At 34.6% G+C, this 22,946-nt stretch overlaps 2 protein-coding genes across 11 annotated transcripts; both read right to left on the bottom strand.

The window, feature by feature from the left end:
* Positions 1-4,861: 4,861 nt before the first annotated feature.
* LOC133679599 (uncharacterized) lies at positions 4,862-11,041 on the bottom strand. 2 transcript variants are annotated; one of them, XM_062102245.1, is made up of 6 exons: positions 8,788-8,943; positions 7,220-8,632; positions 6,852-7,113; positions 6,274-6,519; positions 5,479-6,177; positions 4,862-5,253 (listed from the first exon to the last, which is right to left on the bottom strand). In XM_062102245.1, the coding sequence occupies exons 3-6, from the start codon at positions 7,111-7,113 to the stop codon at positions 5,210-5,212; spliced, it is 1,251 nt and encodes a 416-aa protein (XP_061958229.1). In that variant the 5' UTR covers positions 7,220-8,632; positions 8,788-8,943; the 3' UTR covers positions 4,862-5,209. The 2 variants fall into 2 exon arrangements, 1 of the variants encoding a protein (XP_061958229.1); XR_009836175.1 differs by lacking the exons at positions 4,862-5,253; positions 5,479-6,177; positions 6,274-6,519; positions 6,852-7,113 and having other exon boundaries at positions 7,695-8,632; positions 8,788-11,041.
* An 8,022-nt stretch (positions 11,042-19,063) lies between these two features.
* Positions 19,064-21,869, bottom strand: LOC133679167 (transcription factor BOA-like). 9 transcript variants are annotated; one of them, XM_062101680.1, is made up of 4 exons: positions 20,172-21,869; positions 19,942-20,043; positions 19,724-19,764; positions 19,064-19,633 (listed from the first exon to the last, which is right to left on the bottom strand). In XM_062101680.1, the coding sequence occupies exon 1, from the start codon at positions 21,685-21,687 to the stop codon at positions 20,638-20,640; it is 1,050 nt and encodes a 349-aa protein (XP_061957664.1). In that variant the 5' UTR covers positions 21,688-21,869; the 3' UTR covers positions 19,064-19,633; positions 19,724-19,764; positions 19,942-20,043; positions 20,172-20,637. The 9 variants fall into 9 exon arrangements, with proteins under 9 accessions (XP_061957664.1, XP_061957663.1, XP_061957666.1 ...); XM_062101679.1 differs by having other exon boundaries at positions 19,724-20,043; positions 20,172-20,244; positions 20,587-21,869; XM_062101682.1 differs by having other exon boundaries at positions 20,587-21,869.
* Positions 21,870-22,946: the final 1,077 nt, after the last annotated feature.

Raw genomic sequence — 22,946 nt, 5'->3', positions numbered from 1 at the left:
TCTTACATGACATCAATTGTTGATAAGAGTATCACATACATATAGAAGACGGTCTTACATCAATCTACACATGTTATTTGTCACTACCCGAATCCCGGATCCATGACCGACACATAGGTAAAGTTCCCCTCCAAGGTTCCATACATATGCGAACCCAAACTTACATACAAACTTATCCTTCAAAACTCAATCAGAGTTCAATGCAGCATTAACAACAAACTAACTTCATAATATAATTTAATTGTTTTAATACAAGAGTTAATATAATTTCATAGTTTTGGAGCACTAACTAAACATAAAAGGAAGCTACAAATTACAACCAAAAAGCAGGTTCGGAAGGTTCAACAAAAATAACCCACTAACAACTATAAGCCTGAAAAGATAAATAATGAGAGGGTGAGTTCAACAACTCAGTGAGTAGATAACGTTCAATATACACACACGAGGTAATACAACAATGAGAAATATATATACAATTATGGCTCTATGTTCTTATAGGAAGGTTTCTCAAATAGGCCATAACAAGAAGATCATATGGTAAAACTCATCAGAAAATTAAAATACAATGAGCATGAGGCTCCGTACTGTGGGATGATCAGTCCACACAGGTTGGTGACTCCCCCAACCAACTAGAGTTCAGATACGATGTGCACAAAGACTAACATTACCCTGTTAGCATGGGTATTCTGACTGGCATATCATAGGTTCATAATCATAATCAAACAGACATATTCATATCTCAAGGCTCAACTCATGACATCAATCAAATTAGGAGCTATCAATTCACAAGTCAATTCAAAATATATACTGGTTCATATCAAGAATTCAGATGCAACAATTGATCATGCTTTATGATAACAAGGATAATAATCAACATATATATTATCAAAAAGCATGATCCAATTCATATTAACAAATCAAATATTTATAATATTTTTCATACATATAGAAAATTATTCACTCACCTGACTCAAAAACAAACAGCACTCAAAAGCAGATACCGAAGGAAATCCTACTGATGACCCGCCGGTAAAATATCAGGATTATCTGAATACAAAGGAGACATATTCAAGATGACTCAAAAAAACATTTAACCTATTTAATACACTTAACTAAGGGTGTATTCCATACCCCTATATATTTTTAGACTAAATTGGTTATTTTCCCAAAAACCCAAAATTAAATGGTTTTTCGAAATCTAATCCACAATAAACACAATAAAACAAATAATAAAATTGGTAATAATTTTCTAAATAACCTTCAATTATTCATCAAACCAATCTCTAAAAGCTAATATTACAGCTAAGGTCCAATCTGAATTTTATCATATTTTAAAGGTCAAATTATAACTTTGTCAAATTGAAGGACCAAACTAAAAAAATCATAAATCCATTACTATACTGAAATTCTGACCATAATTAATCCTCATTTCTGTCCAGAATATCTCATTATGCTCCAGGGACCATTCTGGAATATTTCCAAAATTATAGGGTCAAATAGTAATTTTTGTCAAATTGGAGGATCAAATTAAAATTTTCATAAATCCATGACTATACTGAAATTCTGACCATAATTAATCCTCAATTATGTCCAGAATATCTCATTATGCTCCAGGGACCATTCTGGAATTTTACCAAATTTTTAAGGTCAAATGGTAATTTGTCAAATTGAAGGACCAAATTGAAAGTGTTAAAAATTTATAACTATACTGTAATTCTGCCCATAATTCATATTTTATTCTGTTCAGAATCTCTGAATATGCTTCAGGGACCAATATGTAATTTTTCCAAAGTTTGGGGACTAAACTGTAATTTTTATAAATTGAGGGACCAAACCGAAATTTTATCATCTTCAACCTCAAACCCAAAATTTCAAAAGAAAACCTATTGTTCTTTCCACATTTATAACTCAAAATTCACCATTTACACAAATCATAACTCAAAATCATCATCTTTACCTACAATCTTCCATAATCAACTAAATAATCAATTACCCACAACAATCAACCCTATAACATTCAAATTAATTCATCAATTAAACCCAAAACAAAATCTTCAAAAACCTAACATTTATCAAAACAAAAATTTAAAACTTAAAGAATACACTTTTATACATAATCTTACCTTTAAACTTATTTTCTCCAACTCCTTTATATTTCCCTTATAAATTCCCTCTTTTCTCTTCTTTTTATTTCGCTTTTCTTCTCTTCTCCTGGTTTTTCACTCTTAATTGCAGATCTCTCTTTCCTCTCTTTTTTTCTATTTATATTTATCAACTATTTGTTCAATTACTACAATACCCTTCATTCATTTATTCCTACATCTAAGCCTTCAAGGGCTTTGTAGCCTTTTCCTACCTATTTACTTTCAAAACATCACATTATTAATGTTGATGGGATCATCTTTTATAATCAATATTAATATTGATTGACGTATGGATAGTCTTTAGAAGATTTTTTGCACAACTAGGGTGTAGGGAGATAATGACCCTAGATTCTCATCTTGAGTGCTTGTATCAAGAGGAATCATTGGCTTAAAAGGATGATGATATGGTATTTTGAGATTAATGAGTAATCGAGTATAAAGGGATTGGGTCTTTTATCTTGCTAGACCTTCAAGCGTTTGGGCTTAGTGCGCAATCGAGCCCAAAAAAGTTGGGTCTGATATCTCGTCATCCTCAGATTGAATGGATGTCAAATTGTTGACATGTATCCCAACATGATTTTCTCCGATATCTCGAAATTCAGGACTTCTCACAGCATCAAGCTCAATGGCAAGCAGGTGATTTGAAGATAAACCGACTGTGGTAGAATTAAAGAGACCAAGATATTGAGTGGCAGTGGCACCCTCGAACTCTGTAGATGGAGAAATAGCCAACGCAATGCCATGTCCACCACGCGTAGGCGTCTCGGGAACCATGGCAAACACAAAGTTCGTAGAAAATGAAAGGGACCTTGAATTGTTGGGGAAAGATGATTTGAAATGGAAGGGAAATGGGAAGAAAGCATGACCAATTTGCTGCTTTGAAGTGTTTGTCAGTTCCAACAAGCCATTGGGGTGAATACTTGCAATCCCGTTGAGGTTCAGGTTGGCTCCCGTGAAGCCATGGTAGATGAATTGGTTTACCTCTTGAGCCAAAGCCAAGTGTTTTAAGGATATGAAAAGAGCTAGAAGAAAATGGAGTGATCCAAGTAAGGCTTCCATTGAGAAAATTAAAGACAGGAGGTGATGCTTGCGTATTCGGCCTTTTAAGAACTTCTGTGATACGAAGCTGTAACCTTGCTGCATTTACATTCGAATCCTTCAGCCAAAACATCGACATGCTTTGCGCAGATGCAACGTCAACAACTTGGACTTGAGAAAAGTAATGACAATATAAAACATTGTGCGAGTGAAGTTAGAAACAGCTTGCGACTGCTAAATGGCTCTACAGGTCCCACACAAAGACAATTCTAGAACAAAAAAATTATTATTCAAGGAAGAACAACAAGAATATTTTAACTACATGAATTATAACACTTCAACTTCAACTACATATAGTTGACTTTCAGTGCTTGAGCTTGTTCTAACGAATCAAGGGACAGAAGTGTCGAAATTGCAATTTATCAATCATAGGCGGTTCGTTTTTTAAAACAAGTAGAACAACATATATGTTGTCTTGGAAGATGAGTTATGGTAAGAAATACATTTTGGCAACTTGAAGAAAAAATGAGAGTTTTGGTTGCTCTAAGCTTGATGCCAATAATTTAAACTGATGTTCCTCCCATTTTGGTCAAGTTTCTACAAATGCAGGCATCTGAAGTCCAATGTTGTCTGCTTTGAATTTTCATGACAAATAATAGTAGAAGAATTAAGGGGATTTTTTTGAAATTCTTTGACTTGTCCACATAGAAAAAAATAAATAAATAAAGTAGTAATGACCGCATAATATTGACAGTTGCTCCTCCCCTTCAAGTCCCAATTATAAATTCAATGACATGCTTAAGATAATATTTAGTCTGATGTCATCGCTGATTACTAAGGATACTACAAACAGTCACCTGTCGGGTTTGGTGAATTCCTTTACAAGAAATGATGTTCGAAGCACCGTCAAGACACATGTTTGGAAAATGGGAACCACTTTATCGAGGAAAAACATGTTGAAGCGTTACAAAACCACGGGAGCATGCACGATAACTGATCCCAGTCCTGGTGGTCTCTTTTCACACTACTGTAATAGAAGTTGAAACTACTATCTGGGAAGGACATGTGACAGCGATCATGAGCAACGTGGTTTTGGTGTTTTCCCAGGGCAGTTCTCTGGTTTTGGTGGTAATTTTAGGTACTTAATCATATCAGTTCACCATCGGCTAAGAGTCGAGCGTCACAGTGTGGTTGCGGGTGCTTTTTAAATAACTTTTCGTGCTAAAATACATGTCAATGATGTTTTTTCATTTTTTAAAAATTATTTTTGATATCAGCACATCAAAACGATCCAAAACGTACAAATCATATTAAATTTTAGTAAAAAAAAAAATTCAAATTTTTTAAGAACACAGGCATAGCTGCATTCCCTAACGTTCCCCACTGTTAGTTTTTCTGTGAGTATAATGAAAAACAAGTGCATGGCATCAATCTTCCTGCCAGAATGATCGAATCGTAGCCCCACCACCATGATGTCCCTTTTTGAATATCTGCTATGTAGTTTATATTAAGTAATTAGCAGCATTAATGAACTGATAATCTTAATTTAACAGCATTGAATGTACACATTTTGTTACTGTGTTCTCTCTCCCTGTGTGTAATGTTCACAGTCAAAAAATAAGGCAAAATGCACCTTACGATCAACAGAGATCAGTTAATTGATGCTCATAAAACACTAGTAAAAGAAAATAGTTATTCCTCGTGTTTTCCAGAATTCCATTCCATCCACTCTGCCACTGATATTAAGCTCACCTGCTGCTCAAAAGTGAGCCATTAGAGATAAATCCCATCAGGTGATTTAACATCGCTGATTGTAAACTACCACCTTGATGGCTGAACTAGTTTCGGATGAGGAATAGGAAGAAATGTTACATTTAGTGCAGGGATCCACAAAATACAATCTCCAATTACTTATCGCTAATTCTAAGCAATTATCGCCACCGTCATTGGCAAACTACTTATTGTCATATATAGAAATTGGCACGCTGAATAGCCAAAAAAAATATATTATCTATCGAATTCCCCATTCAGTTGGCTTGAAGTATCCTTCCATGATTTTCTTCTTCAGTAACTGCAACGACAAGATATCCCATGAGCAAAAGGAGTTATTCCTGAAGTACTTGTCAACAAATTATACTGAATATTTTAGCCCTAATAGCAGGTCAGGACAACCTTTTAACAATAGTAAATATGATAAAATCATGTTACAACCTATAATCCATTCTGATTATAGCTTCTCTCCACCAATATTTCTAATTAATTGCGCTACTAGAGAATGAAGGAAAAATTAAGTTACCTTCATGAGCATCGATTGAGATGGGGATATTTGAGGATGAGTTCTTAGCTGAATGGTAAACTGTAGGTTGGGAGGACTCCGAGCCCCGAAGAAGAGAGTTGACAGCATCTTTCACCTTATCCACCATACTCACATCACCAGCAACTTTTCTTGGACTTATTGCTTGAGATATCACTTGAGAAAGTGCTCTGTCATCTTCTCCTGGCTCAAATTTGTGGATTATATACTCCTTCACTGAAACTCCTTTATCCCATTTTTGCTCCCCGGTTCTGAAATGGTAACCAGATGCTGCATCTGTTGGGGCTCGGGCAGGATCTGATGCAACTTGGTCTGGTGCTACTTTGGTTGGTACTGCTACAGATGATGATGCTTTGCCTTTGCCCGCAGGGTCTAATCCTGTTGCATCTGATGCTTCAGGGTTTGAAATATCAAGGCTTTGAATCTTGGAAGTTATGGCATGGGTGGCATCAGATACTGTGGCAAATGCTGGTGCCAGCTTCTCTTCCATAATTTCAGATAATGTCTTGGAAAAGTTCTCATTTTCTTGTTTCCCGTTCACGGTTTCAGTTACTGGCTTGTCTTCAGCAGCACAGGTCACACTACTTGGCAAAACATGCTTCTCTGGTAACACAGGAACTGCTCTTGGATGCTGTCTAGCTGCCTCCTTGTACCCCTCAGGAGCCATCTCTGATTCGTACACTGAGAGATCATGTGAACGAGTTAATTAAATGCACATTCATTTAGGCAAATATTCCAAAGAAATTTTTCTCTCTTTAGATTTTATGGTGTTCCTACTTGGCGCTCCAAGATATTCAGGATCTTCTTCAGCTTCATCATCATCCAGGCTAACACCCCATGGAGGAGTGGTGTTACTGTCATCACTATGCTTCTTTTTTATGAGATTGCTTCGCCATTTCTTGGCCCTCTCCTTCACTTTAGCAATAACTGATTTCTTGTGATTGGGGGATTGATCATACTCCAGGTCATGGTCCTTCCAAAAAGTTGGTGAGGAGTGTGGTGACCATCTAGATACTTCCTCAGCTGCTCATGCAAACCTCATAGGTCAGAAGTGACAGGAACATGAATTTTCGTGACTTTGGTATCAATTAAAAGCATTTATTTTTCACGAACAAATTACGTTGTATGCTAAATTAAAACACATTTGTTATCAATTCTCAATATCTGAAGAAAGAGTTGATGTATGAACTGAACATAAACAAATCCTAAAATATTCTTAAGCTGCCGATAAGCAATAGCTCAACCACTTGTTATTCCCATTTCCTATTACACTCGAGTTCAAGCCTGCTTGGAGAAACAGAACCATTAACCCTTTCTTCTGTCATGGATGGTTATATTAGAGTTTATGCACTTACCTCGTAGAAGTTCTTCCACGGTTGGGCTGGTTAGAGTTCTAGGGCCGTTACCATGTCTGTGCCTGACAGCAACTGGAGCCATTGCTCCAGTACGTGATTGAGGTTGTGCCATCATTTCCTTCAGCGTTGCGTTTCTCCCCAAATGTCCATCCTTTTTTCTGCATCTCTTATTACAGAGAGGGAAATTTAAGAGAACGGGGGATGCCCAAGCATCTCTTTCCCGGTGTTCTTGCACAGGCAGTGAACAAGAGCCGCATGTCATCTGTGGTAAAAACCAAAAGGTAGAGAGACTTGTGGGCTCCAATTTTACATGTGGCAATAAGATAATGCAGTTAAATTGATTGCAATTGCTTGTCACAGAAAGTCACCTCCTGAAATAGCAAGTTGACTAAGCCTGCACGAATGTTTCCCCTTTTGTAGTCTTATCGCTTCAAAGAGGTATTTCCTCTTGCATGGTCGCCTTGATCGACCACAGCAAAACACTAGCCACCATGGTCCATGGTTAAAACATGCAGCCCGCCCGCCCTCCTTTTTTCCAGATCATAATCATATACAGAAGGCGACAACCATCCTAACCCTGACTATCACCATCAATTTAGCTGCGCCCCGCTTTGTCTCAATTCTGACAAGGAAAACTTGCTACATTGTCTCGAACACACAAACTTTGGTTATAAAAAAACCTTAAGAGCGTGAGCATCAAATCCAAAACAATAACCAAAGCGTGAAGAGATACAAAATTTATGAACAAGTAAATTCTTCGCATGTTATACTTCTCTCATATCAAATTCACTTTAAATAAACACAAGCTTCTCTAGGAAAAGAAAAAAGACAACCAAAACTATATTTTTATGTAGATTCTTCTCAAACCTTTAGCTGTTTCTATTTAACTCAATTCAACTTTAATCCCAGATCGCTCGGGGTCTGGTGGAACTACATTGTGACTTTCCATCTTATTTTTTGTCCAAGAAAAAATGTAATTACCAACAAACGAAGAAAAAAAAAGTTTACATCACATGAAAATGTATGACCCTCATGAAACTTCCTTGTACCAAAAGCTAAAGATTGAGGGGGACAGCCAAACCAAAACGAGAGTGAAAGAGGGAGGAAAAGCAGAAAGATAATGAACAAAAAAAATGATGGAATCTCATTACAATCTAAACTTTTAGGGAATAAGTTAGTAATTCATCTATAAGATTTTTCTTTCCTTTTCTCCCTTCTCGAGAATCTCTGGATGTTCCCATATAATTTTTTTACCTCCATGATGCTTTGACTATTTGGACCTCATGACTGGTGTTGAACAATCGATGACTGTCTTCAGTGGCAGGGATGGAGTAAAATAAATGAGGGGGAAACGTGAGAAAAATACAAGGATGAAGGTGACAACTAAAATAAGCAAACTTTTGGAGGGGGTAATTGATATAAACCTTAGACATATGGGGTCAAAATAACTTTTGAAAAATAATAGAGGAGCGCGGGGGGTGTTGGGGATGGCTCGCACCCTGCCAAAAGGTGCAGCGCCCGCCTTGGCTATTTTAGTAATTCATGGGACACACTGCATTTCATGGTTCTGCTTCTATTCTGATGGAGGGCAAATCTTAGAGCACAACAAACTAGTGGCTAGCAGTTTGGTTCACCGGCAGTGCATCATGTTATTTCTTCCTCCCATTCCCATAGTTCATCATGCACAATCACCCATCCGCACTCCTGTATGGCTGGATCAAAAGAATAGAGACTTGAAATCTGTAACCTTGACTCATCCTTTCTGACAGTTGATTTGAGAACTGTCAAAAGTAAATCCATCATTATTTCATGCCCCGTACAATAATCTAAGCCAATTACGATAGCAGATTTGCAAAGTCCATTGTGCATTCTCAATAATATAGTAAAGAAGATACACCAAGTGGTTTAAAATGCAGCTTTATGGAAAATTTCTTACCATTTTTTCTCACCCAAATAGCTGATCACTCCTGTATGCTAAAAGCAAATCAGGTAAAAAGTTCTGTCAGCCACTGCCTGACAATGACTTCAAAAGCAGCTACTATTCTGCTGCAATGACACTGGGCTGGATATTGCAAGAAAAAAACCAGGCATCCGTTCTCTCAAGTCCAACTATAACCAGGCTTCTTTCTTAGCCCTCTATCACACATCAGTTTCCGTAAATCTGCTGCATCGTCCCAATTACCCTCCACAGTCAATACACTGGATAGCAGTACATATGTCGCTGGATCATTAGGCCAGAGCTCTAGAAGCTTTTTTGCAGAACGTGCAGCAATCTCTCTATTTCCATGAACCAGACTAGCACTAAGAAGAGCTTTATAGACTGAGGGCGCTGGTACTATAGGCATGCTATTAATGAAGGCTTCCGCCTCATTAAGATACCCAGCTCGACCAAAAGTATCTACAAGACTGGCATAATGCTCTACTTTAAGGGGTTCTAGCAAAATATCACTTTTCATCGTGTCAAAATACTCAATTCCCTTATCCACAAAACCAACATGGCTACAAGCACACAACACAGCAAGGAAGGTAGAACTATTCGGCTTGATTTCAGTTTTTCTCATTTGTTCAAACAATTCCACAGCCTCTCTGCCATATCCATGATGAGCAAATGCTGTTAGAAGTGCATTCCATGAGATCACATCATGTTCCTCCATGAACCAAAAGACCCTCTTCGAATCACCGATGACTCCACATCTCGCATACATGGAAACAAGCCCGTTTTGAACATTCAAGTGTGAAATATAGCCAGTTCTGTGAATGAGAGCATGCATTGCCTTTCCCTCTTCAAGAAATGAACTATTCCCAATTGCTCCTACCACGCTTGTTAACGTGTAAGAGTCTATATCAATACCAGCCTGCTTCATTTCATGGAAACATCTGAGAGCTTCCTCGTGATGCCCTAATTTAGAGTAACCAGCAATGACTGCATTCCAAGCTATATTGTCACATGTCATAACAACTGAGCACACCTTCTTGAAGTCCTCTAAACTACTACTACACTTTGAATACACGGTGACCAGTGTAGCTGCTATATACACATTAGACTCTAAACCTAATTGAATTATACAACAATGAACTTGCAAGCAATAACTTAAACAATCAGGACCAGAAAATGAACTTAGCAAGCTGTTATAGGTTACACAATTTGGCCTGAGATCCTGACGCGCCATTTCTTTAACCAAAGCCATTGCTTCATCAGGTTTTTCAATCTGTGAATACCCAGTAACCATAGATGTCCAAGTAATTACATTCCTATTCACCATATGATCAAAAACCAGCCTGGAATCATCAACATCGCCACACTTTGAGTACATATCAACCAAGCTCGTTCCCACAACAACATTATAACCCAATCCAGTTTTCAAAATTAGCCCATGAACCTGAGTCCCGACTTCTCTGGCCTCTAATTGCGAGCAACCTGCCAGACAACTCGAAACACTAAACGCTGACACATTTATAGCAGCTTTTAACATCTTGATAAACAATTCAATAGCTATTTTCGGACAATTGACAGCCAAATACCCGGAAATCAACGAATTCCACGTAACAACAGTTCTTTGAGGCATTTGATCAAACAATACTCGTGCACTTGAAATTTCGCCGCATTTTGCATACATATCAACAACAGCACTACAAATATACACGTTTGAAATAAAACCCAATTTGAGAATGGTTGAGTGGGCTTGAATGCCCAAATGGAAAGAACCCGATTTAGCACAAAAGGACATGATTTTGTTGAGAAAGTAAGGATTAGATAGAGAGCCATGTTGCGTGAATTCAGCAATGAGATCAGAATCAGCTGGACTTGATGCGTTCTGGTTGCTGTTGAAGGTGCGGCTGTTACTGTGTTCCTCATGGTGGTTGTGGCTTGTTAAAGCGCGGGAAAGCAGGTGGTTGGCGGATTTGGATACTTTCAGTTTCCGTAGGGGAGTAGCAGAAGAACACAAGCTCATTGCCTTCGTTCGTTCAAATGTGAAATGAAAGCCCAGCTGATTTTCAGGTTCAGGTCAGTCTGTCTGTATCTGTCCATCTTCAGCCCATAACCCTTTTCCTTCTGATTTGCGTCCTGATCCGTGTTTTTCCTAAGCGGTGACTTCTACGTTTCCTGAAGATTTTCTTTCTTTTTCTTTTTTCTTTTCCAAGTTCAAGGCTATTTTTGGATAACTTTCATATAAATGTCATCTAAAATTTCAATAATTTTATCATTTTTAATTTTTTTTAAATACAATACATGGATTCCTCAAGATAAAATGTTTTATTACCATATACTTTATAAGTTTCGTCAAAAAAAATAACCAAGAAAAATACCAACATTAGATTTCAAGTCAAATTTATCCAAATTTATTTTAGGTGTTGTTAGAGAATAATATAAATCATATCTTGGGGCCTCACCTAACAGCTTAAGCTTTTGGGTTGAGATGGTTCTTTGACATGGTATCAGAGTCTTGATGACCAAGTGGTCACGAGTTCGAATCTCACCATCCCCATTTGTTTGATAAAAATTAAGCACAAGGTAATGTGGACCTGTGCAAGTTTCAAGCCCAAAGAGCTTTCACTTGAGGGGGTGTGTTAGAGAATAATATAAATCATATCTTGGGGCCTCACCTAACAGCTTAAGCTATTGGGTTGAGATGGTTCTTTGACAGGTGTTAGGAATAAAATATTTTGAACCAAAAACTTTGAAATATAAGATGTTAGGTTTCCTATCTCTTCAAAACTCGTAAGAAATCTTTTTTAACTCTGGTATTAAGATAACACGATTTAAAACATAACAAGATGTATTAAATAGATTGTACATTTTTTTTAAGTTGTATTTGAGTATGTCTCTTTTTATATTCAAATAATCTTGATACTCTTCCTATAAGACATTAGTAGGATTGTCTTCGGTGTCTCTTTCTGTGTTATTTCTATTTTTTAGTCAGATGAATGGATAATTTTCCATATGCTAGAGGATTAGTATAAATACTTGAATTGTTAATATGGAATTGATTATGCTTCTTGGTAATTCATATATTATTCTTTATTTATGATTAACCATGGTCACTTATTAAAATTGAATCTTTGACATGAATCATTATGTATTTCTGAATTGATAGCTCCTCATTTGATTAATGTCGTGAGTTGAGCTTTAATTTATGAATTTGTTCGTGTGATTATGATATGAACCTTTAGCATGCTAGTCAAAATACTCATGCTAACACGTCTTTATGCACATCGTATTTGAACTCTAATTGGTCGGGGAAGTCACCAACTTGTAGCGACTAATCATCCCATAGTACAGAGCGTCATGCTCATTGCATTTAGATTTTATGATAATCCTTACCTTATGATATTCTTGTTATGACCTATTTGAGAAACTTTCATGTAAGAACTTAAAGTCATATTTGTATATATATTCCTAATTATTGTATTACCTCGTATATGTATATTGAGTATTAGCTACTCATTAAGTTGTTGAACTCACCTTCTCATTATTTTTCTTTTCAGACTTATAACTTATTAGCAGGTCATTATAGAAATACCCTACATTGACTATGATTTTTCCCTATATTTATTATAGAAATACCCTCTTTAAGAGTTTTTCACTTAAACTCTTGAAGGATTATAATTGTTTGAAATGTAACAACACTCTCTTAAATAGTAGACAATACAATTGGAGCTTATATCTCTATAGCTCACTTCTATAGCACTTAGAATGTATGAAGGTGTTTAAGCATAGTGAATGTGAGAATTTATACTCTTGTGCAAGAATATAAAGGTTTTAATGCACAACTATATAAGTATGGTTTAGCATCGATAATTTTAAAATTGTTTTTTCTCTTAAAATAGCTTGAATGTGATATATATTCAAAATGTGTTTTTAATTCTTCAATTAAACAAGCTATATATATATAATTCTAGCAAACAGTAGTCGTTACTACTCCTCTAACAGTTCAAATGGTCAACCTATTCAGATTGGTCAAGCTAATTGGTTGACTGGTTCCTATAGATTCTCAGGTGTTCATCTTTGATGAACAAGCAGTCGATTCGTTCACTTGGTCAAGCAGTCAACCGGTTTAACTTAAAATACAGATTTAACAGTTATAAATCTGATGAATCTTGAACCAACTAAATGCATATCAATCCTATAATGCATGTAATGTGAAGTTTGAATTTATTTTAATTTGTGATATCAAGTAAAATATAAAGATTTATATAATTTGTACTAAAATGAATTCTTAAGAACTAAATCTCCACTTGCTTTGCATCATGAACTTGTTAATTGATTTCTTCATTTAATTATCCCTGCTTGTTGATGTGATGTTCATATAAAATCTGTTTAAACTTATTCTCAACCAAGTATATCATTAGACTATTTTTATTCAATTGTTATCATCAAAATATATAAATATTAATATGTGACCCAAAGCTCAACAATTACAACTTCTAAGAAAGTCGTTATGACACCTAATCTCCTGTTCTTTTCTCACCAATAGATATCTCCTTGTAAGCATGTCCTCTCCAAGGGCACCTACCTCCTTTACTGATATCTCATAAGCGCTACCCTTTCCACCATTGACACAATAAGACAACAATTAATAGTTCATTTTTCTCCACTCATTAATAGATACCTGCAAGTAAAAAAAATATTCTTTATTATTACACTACTCTTCAAAAGATAAGTTATTGTTACCAAGGTCTATAAATACTTTAGGTCATCAAATAAAAAAAAACAATTTAAAAAGTCCTCACAAAGACATTACATTAGTTCACTCACTAATTTTTATACACAATCTCATTCACAAGTTCATGTAGGAACATCACACAAAACAACTCAAGTTCATACAATTACACATACACTTTCTATACTCTTCATTCTCCTTTGCTTTCATGTACATTATTTCTCCTTCTTCATCTAATTACTTAAAAATTATATAGTCCTATATTTTGATAGAGGACTTGTGTTTTCAAGAGAGCATAGAATGGTCAAGTTCAGTCACCCTGTCAAGCCCATTAACTAGTAATCAGGCTGAGTCAGTTCAAAATATAGTTGTGGAAAGTCTACTTTAATCTAAAGTTTTCATGACATCATCATTTACCATCTAAATGAGGGGAAAAAAGAGTAACATTATAGCATTATTATTTTAGTTTAATTACATATACTATTATATTAAAAAATAGTTTCATTGGTTCTTTAAATAGTTTCTAAATTAGTAAACCTTAAATGCTTTTTTTAATAGAAAAAAGATGCTTGAAGAATTTATGTAACAAAAAGTATATAAATATGTTGACATAAACTTTAATTGTTAAATATACTAGTATGGGTTTGGCCCTCTAGAAAGGCCCATGCATTAAGGATGTTAGGGTATACTCATATGCCTAGTCTTAATTAAAAAGCTTAGTCAATGTTTGAATTTTATCTTATTTTTTCAAGAACAGATAACTTTGTTTGCTCTTTTTTTTTAATGGGCAACAAATCACCTATAATGGCAAAAGACTTGTCGTTTACTGTTATATTTTTTAGACACCGTTAATGATCAGAAAATTAAGGATCTAAAATCTAATTTTCAAGTTATTTTAACTTTAAAACACCAAAATACCTCCAAATCACTTTATCAACCCAAGAATCACTCAAAACCCCAAAATCAACCAAATCAAAACAATCCAAACACACTCCAATGTGTGTTTTCAGCATGTCTATAGAAAAACAAAAACAATCATTATCAAACTTTTCTTATCGAATAGAACATGTTGACACCAAGATTAATCATTTTTATTATTCAAATGTAGTCAACCGAATATTTTTTTTTATTTTTTGTTTTACAATTGACTTTCTCTGTTATCTCTCAAAATCATGAACTGATGTATAAAAAAAATAAAGTTTTGAAGCAAAAAAATAGTAGTTGTCAAACTAAAAGGATAAAAAAAAAGAGTTTGGCAAAATCTTAAGGCAAAAAAATAAAATGGAACGTTTAGAATATTTAAAAAGGAAAAACTGTTGGGGTGATGTCAATTTGGGTCCATGGAGGTTCATTATTTTTCAATCAATAGAACCAATTTTTTTTTTTTTTTTTTTTGCAGAATTGAATATCAACTAAAATTTAAGGACTGTGCTTTTTTTTTTACATCCAGAGAACCACGTGGCATGGTAATTGAAACAAATTTGTAGCCTGTATGCCAGAATCCAAAATAACAGTGTACAAGGATAAAAGAAAATGACTAAATAAAAAAAAATTTAAAGTCTAAAAAAAAGAAATCAACAAATATCTTAGGTTTCTTTTAATTTATGCAAAAGCTCTTCCTTTTTCTTTTCTGCTACTGTTGCGGCAGAGAATAGTGGGAAACTAGGTTAACCCTTTAAACCAGGTTAACCTGTCAAACCTTGGATTCGTGTCGTGAAAGTTTGATAACTAAATAGAAAAATAAATTGACGGGTTAACCCAGAATTAATTGGGCTAACCCGTGAAATCAGGTTAACCCATCAAACCCGGGATCCGTGGCATGAAAGTTTGATACTAAATAGAAAAAAATTTAACATTAACAAACTAAATTAAACGAAAAAAATTAACTAAAAAGAAAAAAAAAACAAAAACAAACAAAAAGCATCAAGCTTTTTATTGTGGAATGCACTGTGCAGTCCACAGTTAAAGGCATAAAAAGGGTAAAAAAACAAAAAGAAAAACTAAAGGCAACAGCCGATAACTAAATAGAAAAAAAATTAATATTAATGAACTAAATTAAATAGAAAAAATATTAATTAAAAAGAAAAAATAAAGAAAAAAAACCTATAAGAAGAAAAAAAACTAATGAAGAAAGAGAAAAAAATCTAAATTAACTTTGAATCAACTGGGTTAACCTGTCAAACCAGGTTAACCCGTCAAATCTGGGATCTGTGTCATAAAAGTCTGATAATTAAATAGAAAAAAATTAATATTAAGAAAGTAAATTTAAAAAATTAATTAAAAAACAAAGAAAAAAGCTAAAAAAAGAAATTAAATGCATTAACTTTTTCACTGTGGACTGCAATGTGCAGTCCACATTAAAAGGCTTAAAAAGAAAAAGAAAAGGAAAAAAACCAAAGGTATACGCTACGGGTTAATTTTTTTTTTCTTGCAGGAAAAATCTCAAAAAAGGCTAAGATCTAAGAGTGTTAGGTTTTTCTGCAAAGATATACCCAAAAGCCTTGGGTCTAGCTGCAACGCTTGACCCAAGAGTAATATTTATAATATTAATAATAATATTAAACTTACATGACTCAAGTTCAAGTGAGTCTGACGGCAACACCAGACCCAAAAGCCTTGGATATGGGTTTGGCTGCAAGGTCGTGTCATAAAAATGTGATAATTAAATATATTAACTAAAAAGAAAAAAACAAAGAAAAAAACCAACAGGAAGAAAAAAAAAATAATGAAGAAAAAAAATCTGAATTAATTGGGACTAAATGCATTAACTTTTTCACTGTGGACTGCAATGTGCAGTCCACATTAAAAGGCTTAAAAAGAAAAGGAAAAGGAAAAAAAACAAAGGTATACGCTACGGGTTAATTTTTTTTTTCTTGCAGGAAAAATCTCAAAAAAAGCTAAGATCTAAGAGTGTTAGGTTTTTCTGCAAAGATATACCCAAAAGCCTTGGGTCTAGCTGCAACGCTTGACCCAAGAGTAATATTTATAATATTAATAATAATAATAAACTTACATGACTCAAGTTCAAGTGAGTCTGACGGCAACACCAGACCCAAAAGCCTTGGATGTGGGTTTGGCTGCAAGGTCGTGTCATAAAAATGTGATAATTAAATATATTAACTAAAAAGAAAAAAACAAAGAAAAAAACCAACAGGAAGAAAAAAAAATAATGAAGAAAAAAAATCTGAATTAATTGGGTTAACCCTTCAAACCAGGTTAACCCGTCAAAACTTGGATTCCCGTCATGAAAGTTTGATAACTACATAGAAAAAAAAATTGACAGGTTAACCCAAAATTAATTGGGCTAACCCATGAAACCAGGTTAACCCGTCAAACCCGAGATATGTGTCATGAAAGTCTGATAATTAAATAGAAAGAAATTTAAAATTAACAAACTAAACTAAACAAAAAAATTAATTAAAAAAAAAAATTACGGGTTAACCCGTCAAACCAAGTTAACCCGTTAAACCTGGGATTCGTGTCATGAAAGTCTGATAACTAAATTAAAAAAATTTAACATTAACAAAATAAATTAAATAAAAAAATTATTAAAAGAAAAAAAAAATGACGGGTTAACCCGTGAAACCAAGTTAACTCGTGAAACCTAAGATATGTGTCATGAAAGTCTAATAATGAAATAGAAAGAAATCTAACATTAACAAACTAAAGCAAACGAAAAAAATTAATTAAAAAGAAAAAAAAATTCAGGTTAACTTGTCAAACCATGTTAGCCTGTTCAACCCGAGATCCGTGTCATGAAAGTCTAATAATTAAATAAAAAAATTTAACATTAACAAACAAAAAAAATTATTAAAAGAAAAAAAAATAAAGAAAGAAGAAGAAAAAAAAACCCTAAAGACATGAAAAAAAGAAGAAAAAAGCAAAAAAAATTTACAATTAAAAAAAAAACTGTTCATCTTTTACTGTGAACTACACTGTTCAGTTCCAGTAAAGACTGAGTTCAATAATTCGAAACCGTTCACCTCTCTTTCGGCCTTGGCTATCCCTAAAACCAAAATCCGCAGCCTTTTGCTTTCATATTTGTGGCAAAAATAAGGAAATGAGTTTTGTTTTTCACGCAATATAATGAAAAGCAATTTGCCCACTCTCATATTACAAAAGTCTCATGGCATAAAGTGCCTCATTCCTTATCCTCTGCCCAAAGTTTCTTTAATTCGTGGTCACATACATTGCTCTCTTTATTCCTTGGTAGTGATTTTTGTACTGGGATATCGATTGTGTTTTTAAAGTATTTTTTAAAAAAAATATATTAAAATAATATTTTTTAATAATTTATTTTTGATATGGGCTCATCAAAACATCTAAAAATATTAATTTTAAGTAAAAGAATAGTTTTCCTACCGCAAAAACAAACAAGTTCAGAATCTTTGGCCATATTCTCCATCAACTTTCAAGAGAATTTGTTGTGCAAAAGAAGAGAAACCCTTTGATTAAAAGAGAACAGATTGTTCCAACTTCACTTTCTTAGAACTCTCCAATTAATATCCGAATGTTATTATCACTGGCATATGATAATTATATAGAACTCTACTATCCATTTTTTGCGTTTTAAACACAAATTACATAAGAACAAGGAGGTGATTGTTGCATGAGATGTGGAAGCCATTTCTTTGCTAAGGAAAAAAACATTAGAATTTAGAATTTAGAACAAAACATTGGAATCCAATTCTTGCAAATGATTTTCCAGCTTTTAATTTAAGATTGAAAAGAGTTGATTTAACAATATCATCAAAATAATATATATATATATATTATTTTGAATACTTTTTTATTTTTTTCTAGCTTCATCCCTTAAAATTTAAAATAATTTTATTTTTTTATTAACTTTAATCCCTTTTCTTTTTATTTTTTTATTTTTTTATTTTTTTATTTTTTATCAATTATATTTAATTCACATTCTTCTCATTGCTTTACTACACTTTTTACTGCAGAGAGAGAGAGAACTGTGAGCAAGCAATTTCAGAGACAGGAAAAAATAAGAATATCCACCCTTTCCCTAAATAAAAAGTACATAAAACATCTCAACAGATTTCAACAGCTGAGAAATTAGCAGAGCCATGGGGGACGAATTCAAAAGTGTCCAGGATCAAAAATGAGGGGTTGATCCTGCCCTGTTGTTTCGAAGCCATTGTATATCAACAACCATCCTCGTCTGACAGGTGGTTTCTTCTGTCAAAATAGGAAGTTCAGTTCTATAAATCCTTGAACAGCAGCATTTGATGCATATTTTATGAACCCATGGTTTAAATGCCTGTTAGTTCAATAATTAATATTTTCATACATTAACTTCGTACCTGCAGCAACCAGCATTAGATCAAAAGCCTATTCAAAATATTTCCATGATTCGACAAGACTCTTATGTTAATACTCCCCCCTCAGAGATAGTGCCATTATTACAAGCTAGGAATTTAAGACCTACAACTCAACTTCACGTCTGAAAAGTCAAATGTATAATTTCCCTCATAAGAGTGAACAATAATTTAAACGTGGCAGAATAGCAAAAGGGATTCAAGAAATGCGAACAAAACATTCAAAATAAAAATAGAATCTTCCATAAAGAAAATTTCCACCAAAATTTAAAAAGGCTTCCAATAAAAGTTCAATTTTTCAGCGTTAATATAAGTACACACAGCTAAGTTCGATAATCAGCAAACTTTCAAGACAACTAGAAATGAATAAGAATTAGAAGTAAAAACAGAGAGGTAAAAAAGGTAAAGCTGACAGGCTGACTTTGCGTAGTGTTCCTTTAAAGATTTGCTATGTTACCCTAAAAGAAAGTTCAACATATCCAATAATACAAAATTTTTAGCATTTATCAATTGAAGAACAAGTTAAGAATGTAAGCTATGACTTATCAATGTGGAAGCGGCAATAAGTAATATGTGAGATTCCTGCTGCCATCAGGTAACCACAGTTAGAGATATATTCAAAGAAGGATTGCAAGTTTTCCTGACACGTGCAGAACCTTAATCACCACTGGAAGAAGTGTGCCTTGGATATGCCTCCACGCATTTCTTCCTGCGAACCCTCTAATGTCTGTGAAGAGCGGAAATCTCAGCAACTCACAAGAGTTACATCAGGTTGCTCAATCTCCAGAATCTACAGAAAAAGGGATAATTTTAATAAAAATAGCAGCTAAAGGTCCAATAACAGAAAGTATGCAATTAGCAGGGATGGGAATCTTGGAACCTGTAATGGGGACCTTATTGAAACATAGGTAGGCTACAAACCTGCAAGCTCGAAGTTAGTACAACTCTGAATCAATGGGCATCAAAATCAGCTCAAAGAGATCGCACTAGTTGGCAAGATAAGGCTATATAATTCATTCTCAATACAAGAAAAATAAAAGAAAATGACTAACGACGACTCCAGCATAAGTACTGCATCAAATCATGAAATATAAATACCTTATTTTTTGCTGGAAAAAGCTTTTTTCTTTTCTTTTTTGGTACCTGATTGACTTGTGTCATAGAAAAAGAAAAGCAAAATTCTAACCATACTAAATCGATCTGCACATAAACCATCACATAACAACATTATGCAAAATAGAACGAAAGGACAAAAGAGAGGGGAAAATGAATTGTAAACCCAAATGTATAAAAAACATCATTCAAAATACATAGGCTGATAGGCAGACCTAAAAGTTTTGAGACGAAGGTAGGACGGCGACGGATGCAGCAAAATGCACCTCCCAGCATCTATAGACGGGCCTACTTCAGTACAAGGGTGCAAATTAACATATATTCCATCTAGCAAGTTTTTTTTTCTCATCTTCGAAATATGCTCTTTCAGATTAAGGGTCATGACACTGGAAGTATTAAGTAGTCATGAAAAAGCCTGAATTTTTTTTATTTTTTTTTGTTAACAGTGATGCTAACATGCACATGGACCATCAATATACGACTGTCACTCCCCCAGTTATAACAAGTATTATCAGCCAAGGGGTTTGTGGATGCACGAACTGTAAGCATAATGTTTTGTCATTATCATCTTAAGGAAGTCTTTGTGCAGGCTTGATAGTGGAAGACATTGGAGAGGATGGATGCACTAACCTCTTTTTTCTCTTTCTCTATAGCATGCCAAAAAAATATCTCCTCCCAACATCACACGTTGTCATTAGGTGCAACTTGATGAGGATGATGCGTGTATGAACCATAATGATTCCCATTCCAATCCCTCTGCTGAAACGTATGACCATGAACAACATTTCCATTATACCCGTTTTGATGACCATTAATACTAACTTGGTGATGCTGGTGGTTATCGCTACTATTATTATTATGACCGTTGTTATTCCCCATTTGCATCCCCATATGTCCATATACTGGCATTGGCATCATCCCACCCGCCGTGGCAGGGTGATGATAAGGCATCGGAATTGGGACTCCAAAATTCCCATTTCCGCCGCCGCCGCCGCCACTACTCTCGGGAAAACTCTGCGGCAAAGGAGTGGACGCAAACAACTGATCAGAAGCAGAAGGTCCTTCACTCGACAACCCCTGCATCCTCTTCAAATAAAGCCGGTACTTCTGCAAATGACTGGCTACATTCTCGCGAGTCAAACCTTCAACATTCATCAACTGCATAATCGTTTTCGGAACCGCGTTTTTAATCCCTAAGTGGCCGACCACGTCAACAAACCTCTTATGCAACTGAGGGGTCCACACGAGCCGTGGCCGTTTCAAAGTCCTCGCCGCCGCAGACGACGGGTCTTCCGCCGAATTCTCGGTCCTCAAAGCTGAATCTTCCTCTTCCGAATCAATCCTCCTCAACTTCCTCGCTTCGGATCCAGACCCGTCCCGATCCACCGCTCCGGTTTTATTATCTAAATCAACTACAATAGGGTCGTGCGTTTGACCTGTCGTTTCGTTGAACGACTTGAAGTTAATAGACGATAAGGCGTTTAATTGACCGCGGAGATTGGAGAGAGTGGTCTGAGAAGCGCGGTTGACATCGAGTGGAGTACGGTGAGGCTCAGGGAAGATACTGAAGGCCGAAGCAAGTTCAGGTGGAATCAACGTTTGTGATAAGGGAGTGAGATCATCAGGTGTAGGTAATCCTATCTCCCACACTGCAACTCTTTCATCGTCTCCGTTGATGTTATCTTCACCATCGTTGATTTCGTATTCACTCATTTTCACTTCTTCCCCCATGGTAGCTTAAATTTTGGAGAATTTTTTTTTTTTTTTGAAATGGAAACAGAAGCGGATCGGAGTCAGAGAAGAAATTGGAGATAATTAAGGGAAGCGGTGGACGTGAATTTTTGGTTTTCAGGAAAGAAAAAGGAAGGAAAATAATTTTGAGGGTGTTTTCTTGCGAGAGAAAAAGTGCGAATATCCAATGGGCTAATCGTATTTTTTACATCCCTATAATATTATAAATGTAGTCCTTTTACTTTTATTTTTATTTCTTCTATCTCTCTATTCTTAATTTAATACAATTTTCGTTAACAGATAAAAATAAATTAAATAAATTAAGAACTCGAATTGGGATAATGTAAGATTAAAATTTTAATTACGGAGAACTATCAACTACGTTCTTAACGAATCAAGAATTAAATAAAAGCATATGAACCATATTGATAAACTTTAAAAAGTATAGGGGTGGAATATACAATTAACCCCTTATCTAATAGAGATTCCGGATGGATTGGTCTCGCACCAATGCCAACGTGGATGACTTTGCCAGATATTTTTGATCCTCTAAATATCTTCACTTTCTCACTTAGCTCGAAGAAGGAGATGGATACTCGCCCTATCTATTTGACAGATGTGAAGTAGTCCAATGAAGGACGGACACGCAAGCAGTGGATCGTGGTGGATTGGGGGAGTGAAAGTACTTAACTGGTGTGAAAAAGGTTGGTTGTTGAATGCCAAGTCGGCAAAGGGAGTGCACTTTTAAGGTTGTATTGGTAATTTCAGGAGTAACTTTAATTTAGAACCGTCTTTGTCCTGCCCTACGACTACTCTTTTTATTATTCTTTAGGGATGGACCAATGAGACAGCCGTGGGTTGGCGTACAGCTGGAGCGGTGAATGATTAAATATATTGTTTGTTTATGTATTTTAAAAATATTTTTAAAATAATTAAAAAGTTTATTTTTTTATTTTTAATTAATATATTTTTAATATTTTTAGATCTTAATACGTTAATATTAAAAATAATTTTTTAAAAATAAAAATATATTATTTTGATACATTTTTTAATAAAAAGTACTTTGAAAACCCATAATTATATTGTCAAATAAACTATAAAAAGGCTTGAAAATAATATATTTTATTTATTTATTTATTTAAAAATAATAATATTAGTAGTAGATATAACAAGTTGGATGGTTGATCGAACTTTTTTTTTTAGTGTTTTCCTCTTAAAGTTTTTAAAAATAAATTATTTTATATGTTATTATTAAAAAT

This window comes from Populus nigra, chromosome 19, assembly GCF_951802175.1.
Source record: "Populus nigra chromosome 19, ddPopNigr1.1, whole genome shotgun sequence".
NCBI lineage: Eukaryota > Viridiplantae > Streptophyta > Magnoliopsida > Malpighiales > Salicaceae > Populus > Populus nigra.
This window is presented reverse-complemented; position numbering and strand designations above follow the sequence as displayed.

Bases quoted from the DNA above. Each gene is read 5' to 3' on its own strand.
- LOC133679599 (XM_062102245.1), bottom strand. From the start codon at position 7,113: ATGACATGCGGCTCTTGTTCACTGCCTGTGCAAGAACACCGGGAAAGA. The intron at 6,178-6,273 runs GTAGGAACACCA...ATGATCTCTCAG, and splicing joins TGAATATCTTGGAGCGCCAA to TGTACGAATCAGAGATGGCT. The intron at 5,254-5,478 runs GTAACTTAATTT...TTGTCGTTGCAG, and splicing joins CTCAATCGATGCTCATGAAG to TTACTGAAGAAGAAAATCAT.
- LOC133679167 (XM_062101674.1), bottom strand. From the start codon at position 21,687: ATGGGGGAAGAAGTGAAAATGAGTGAATACGAAATCAACGATGGTGAA.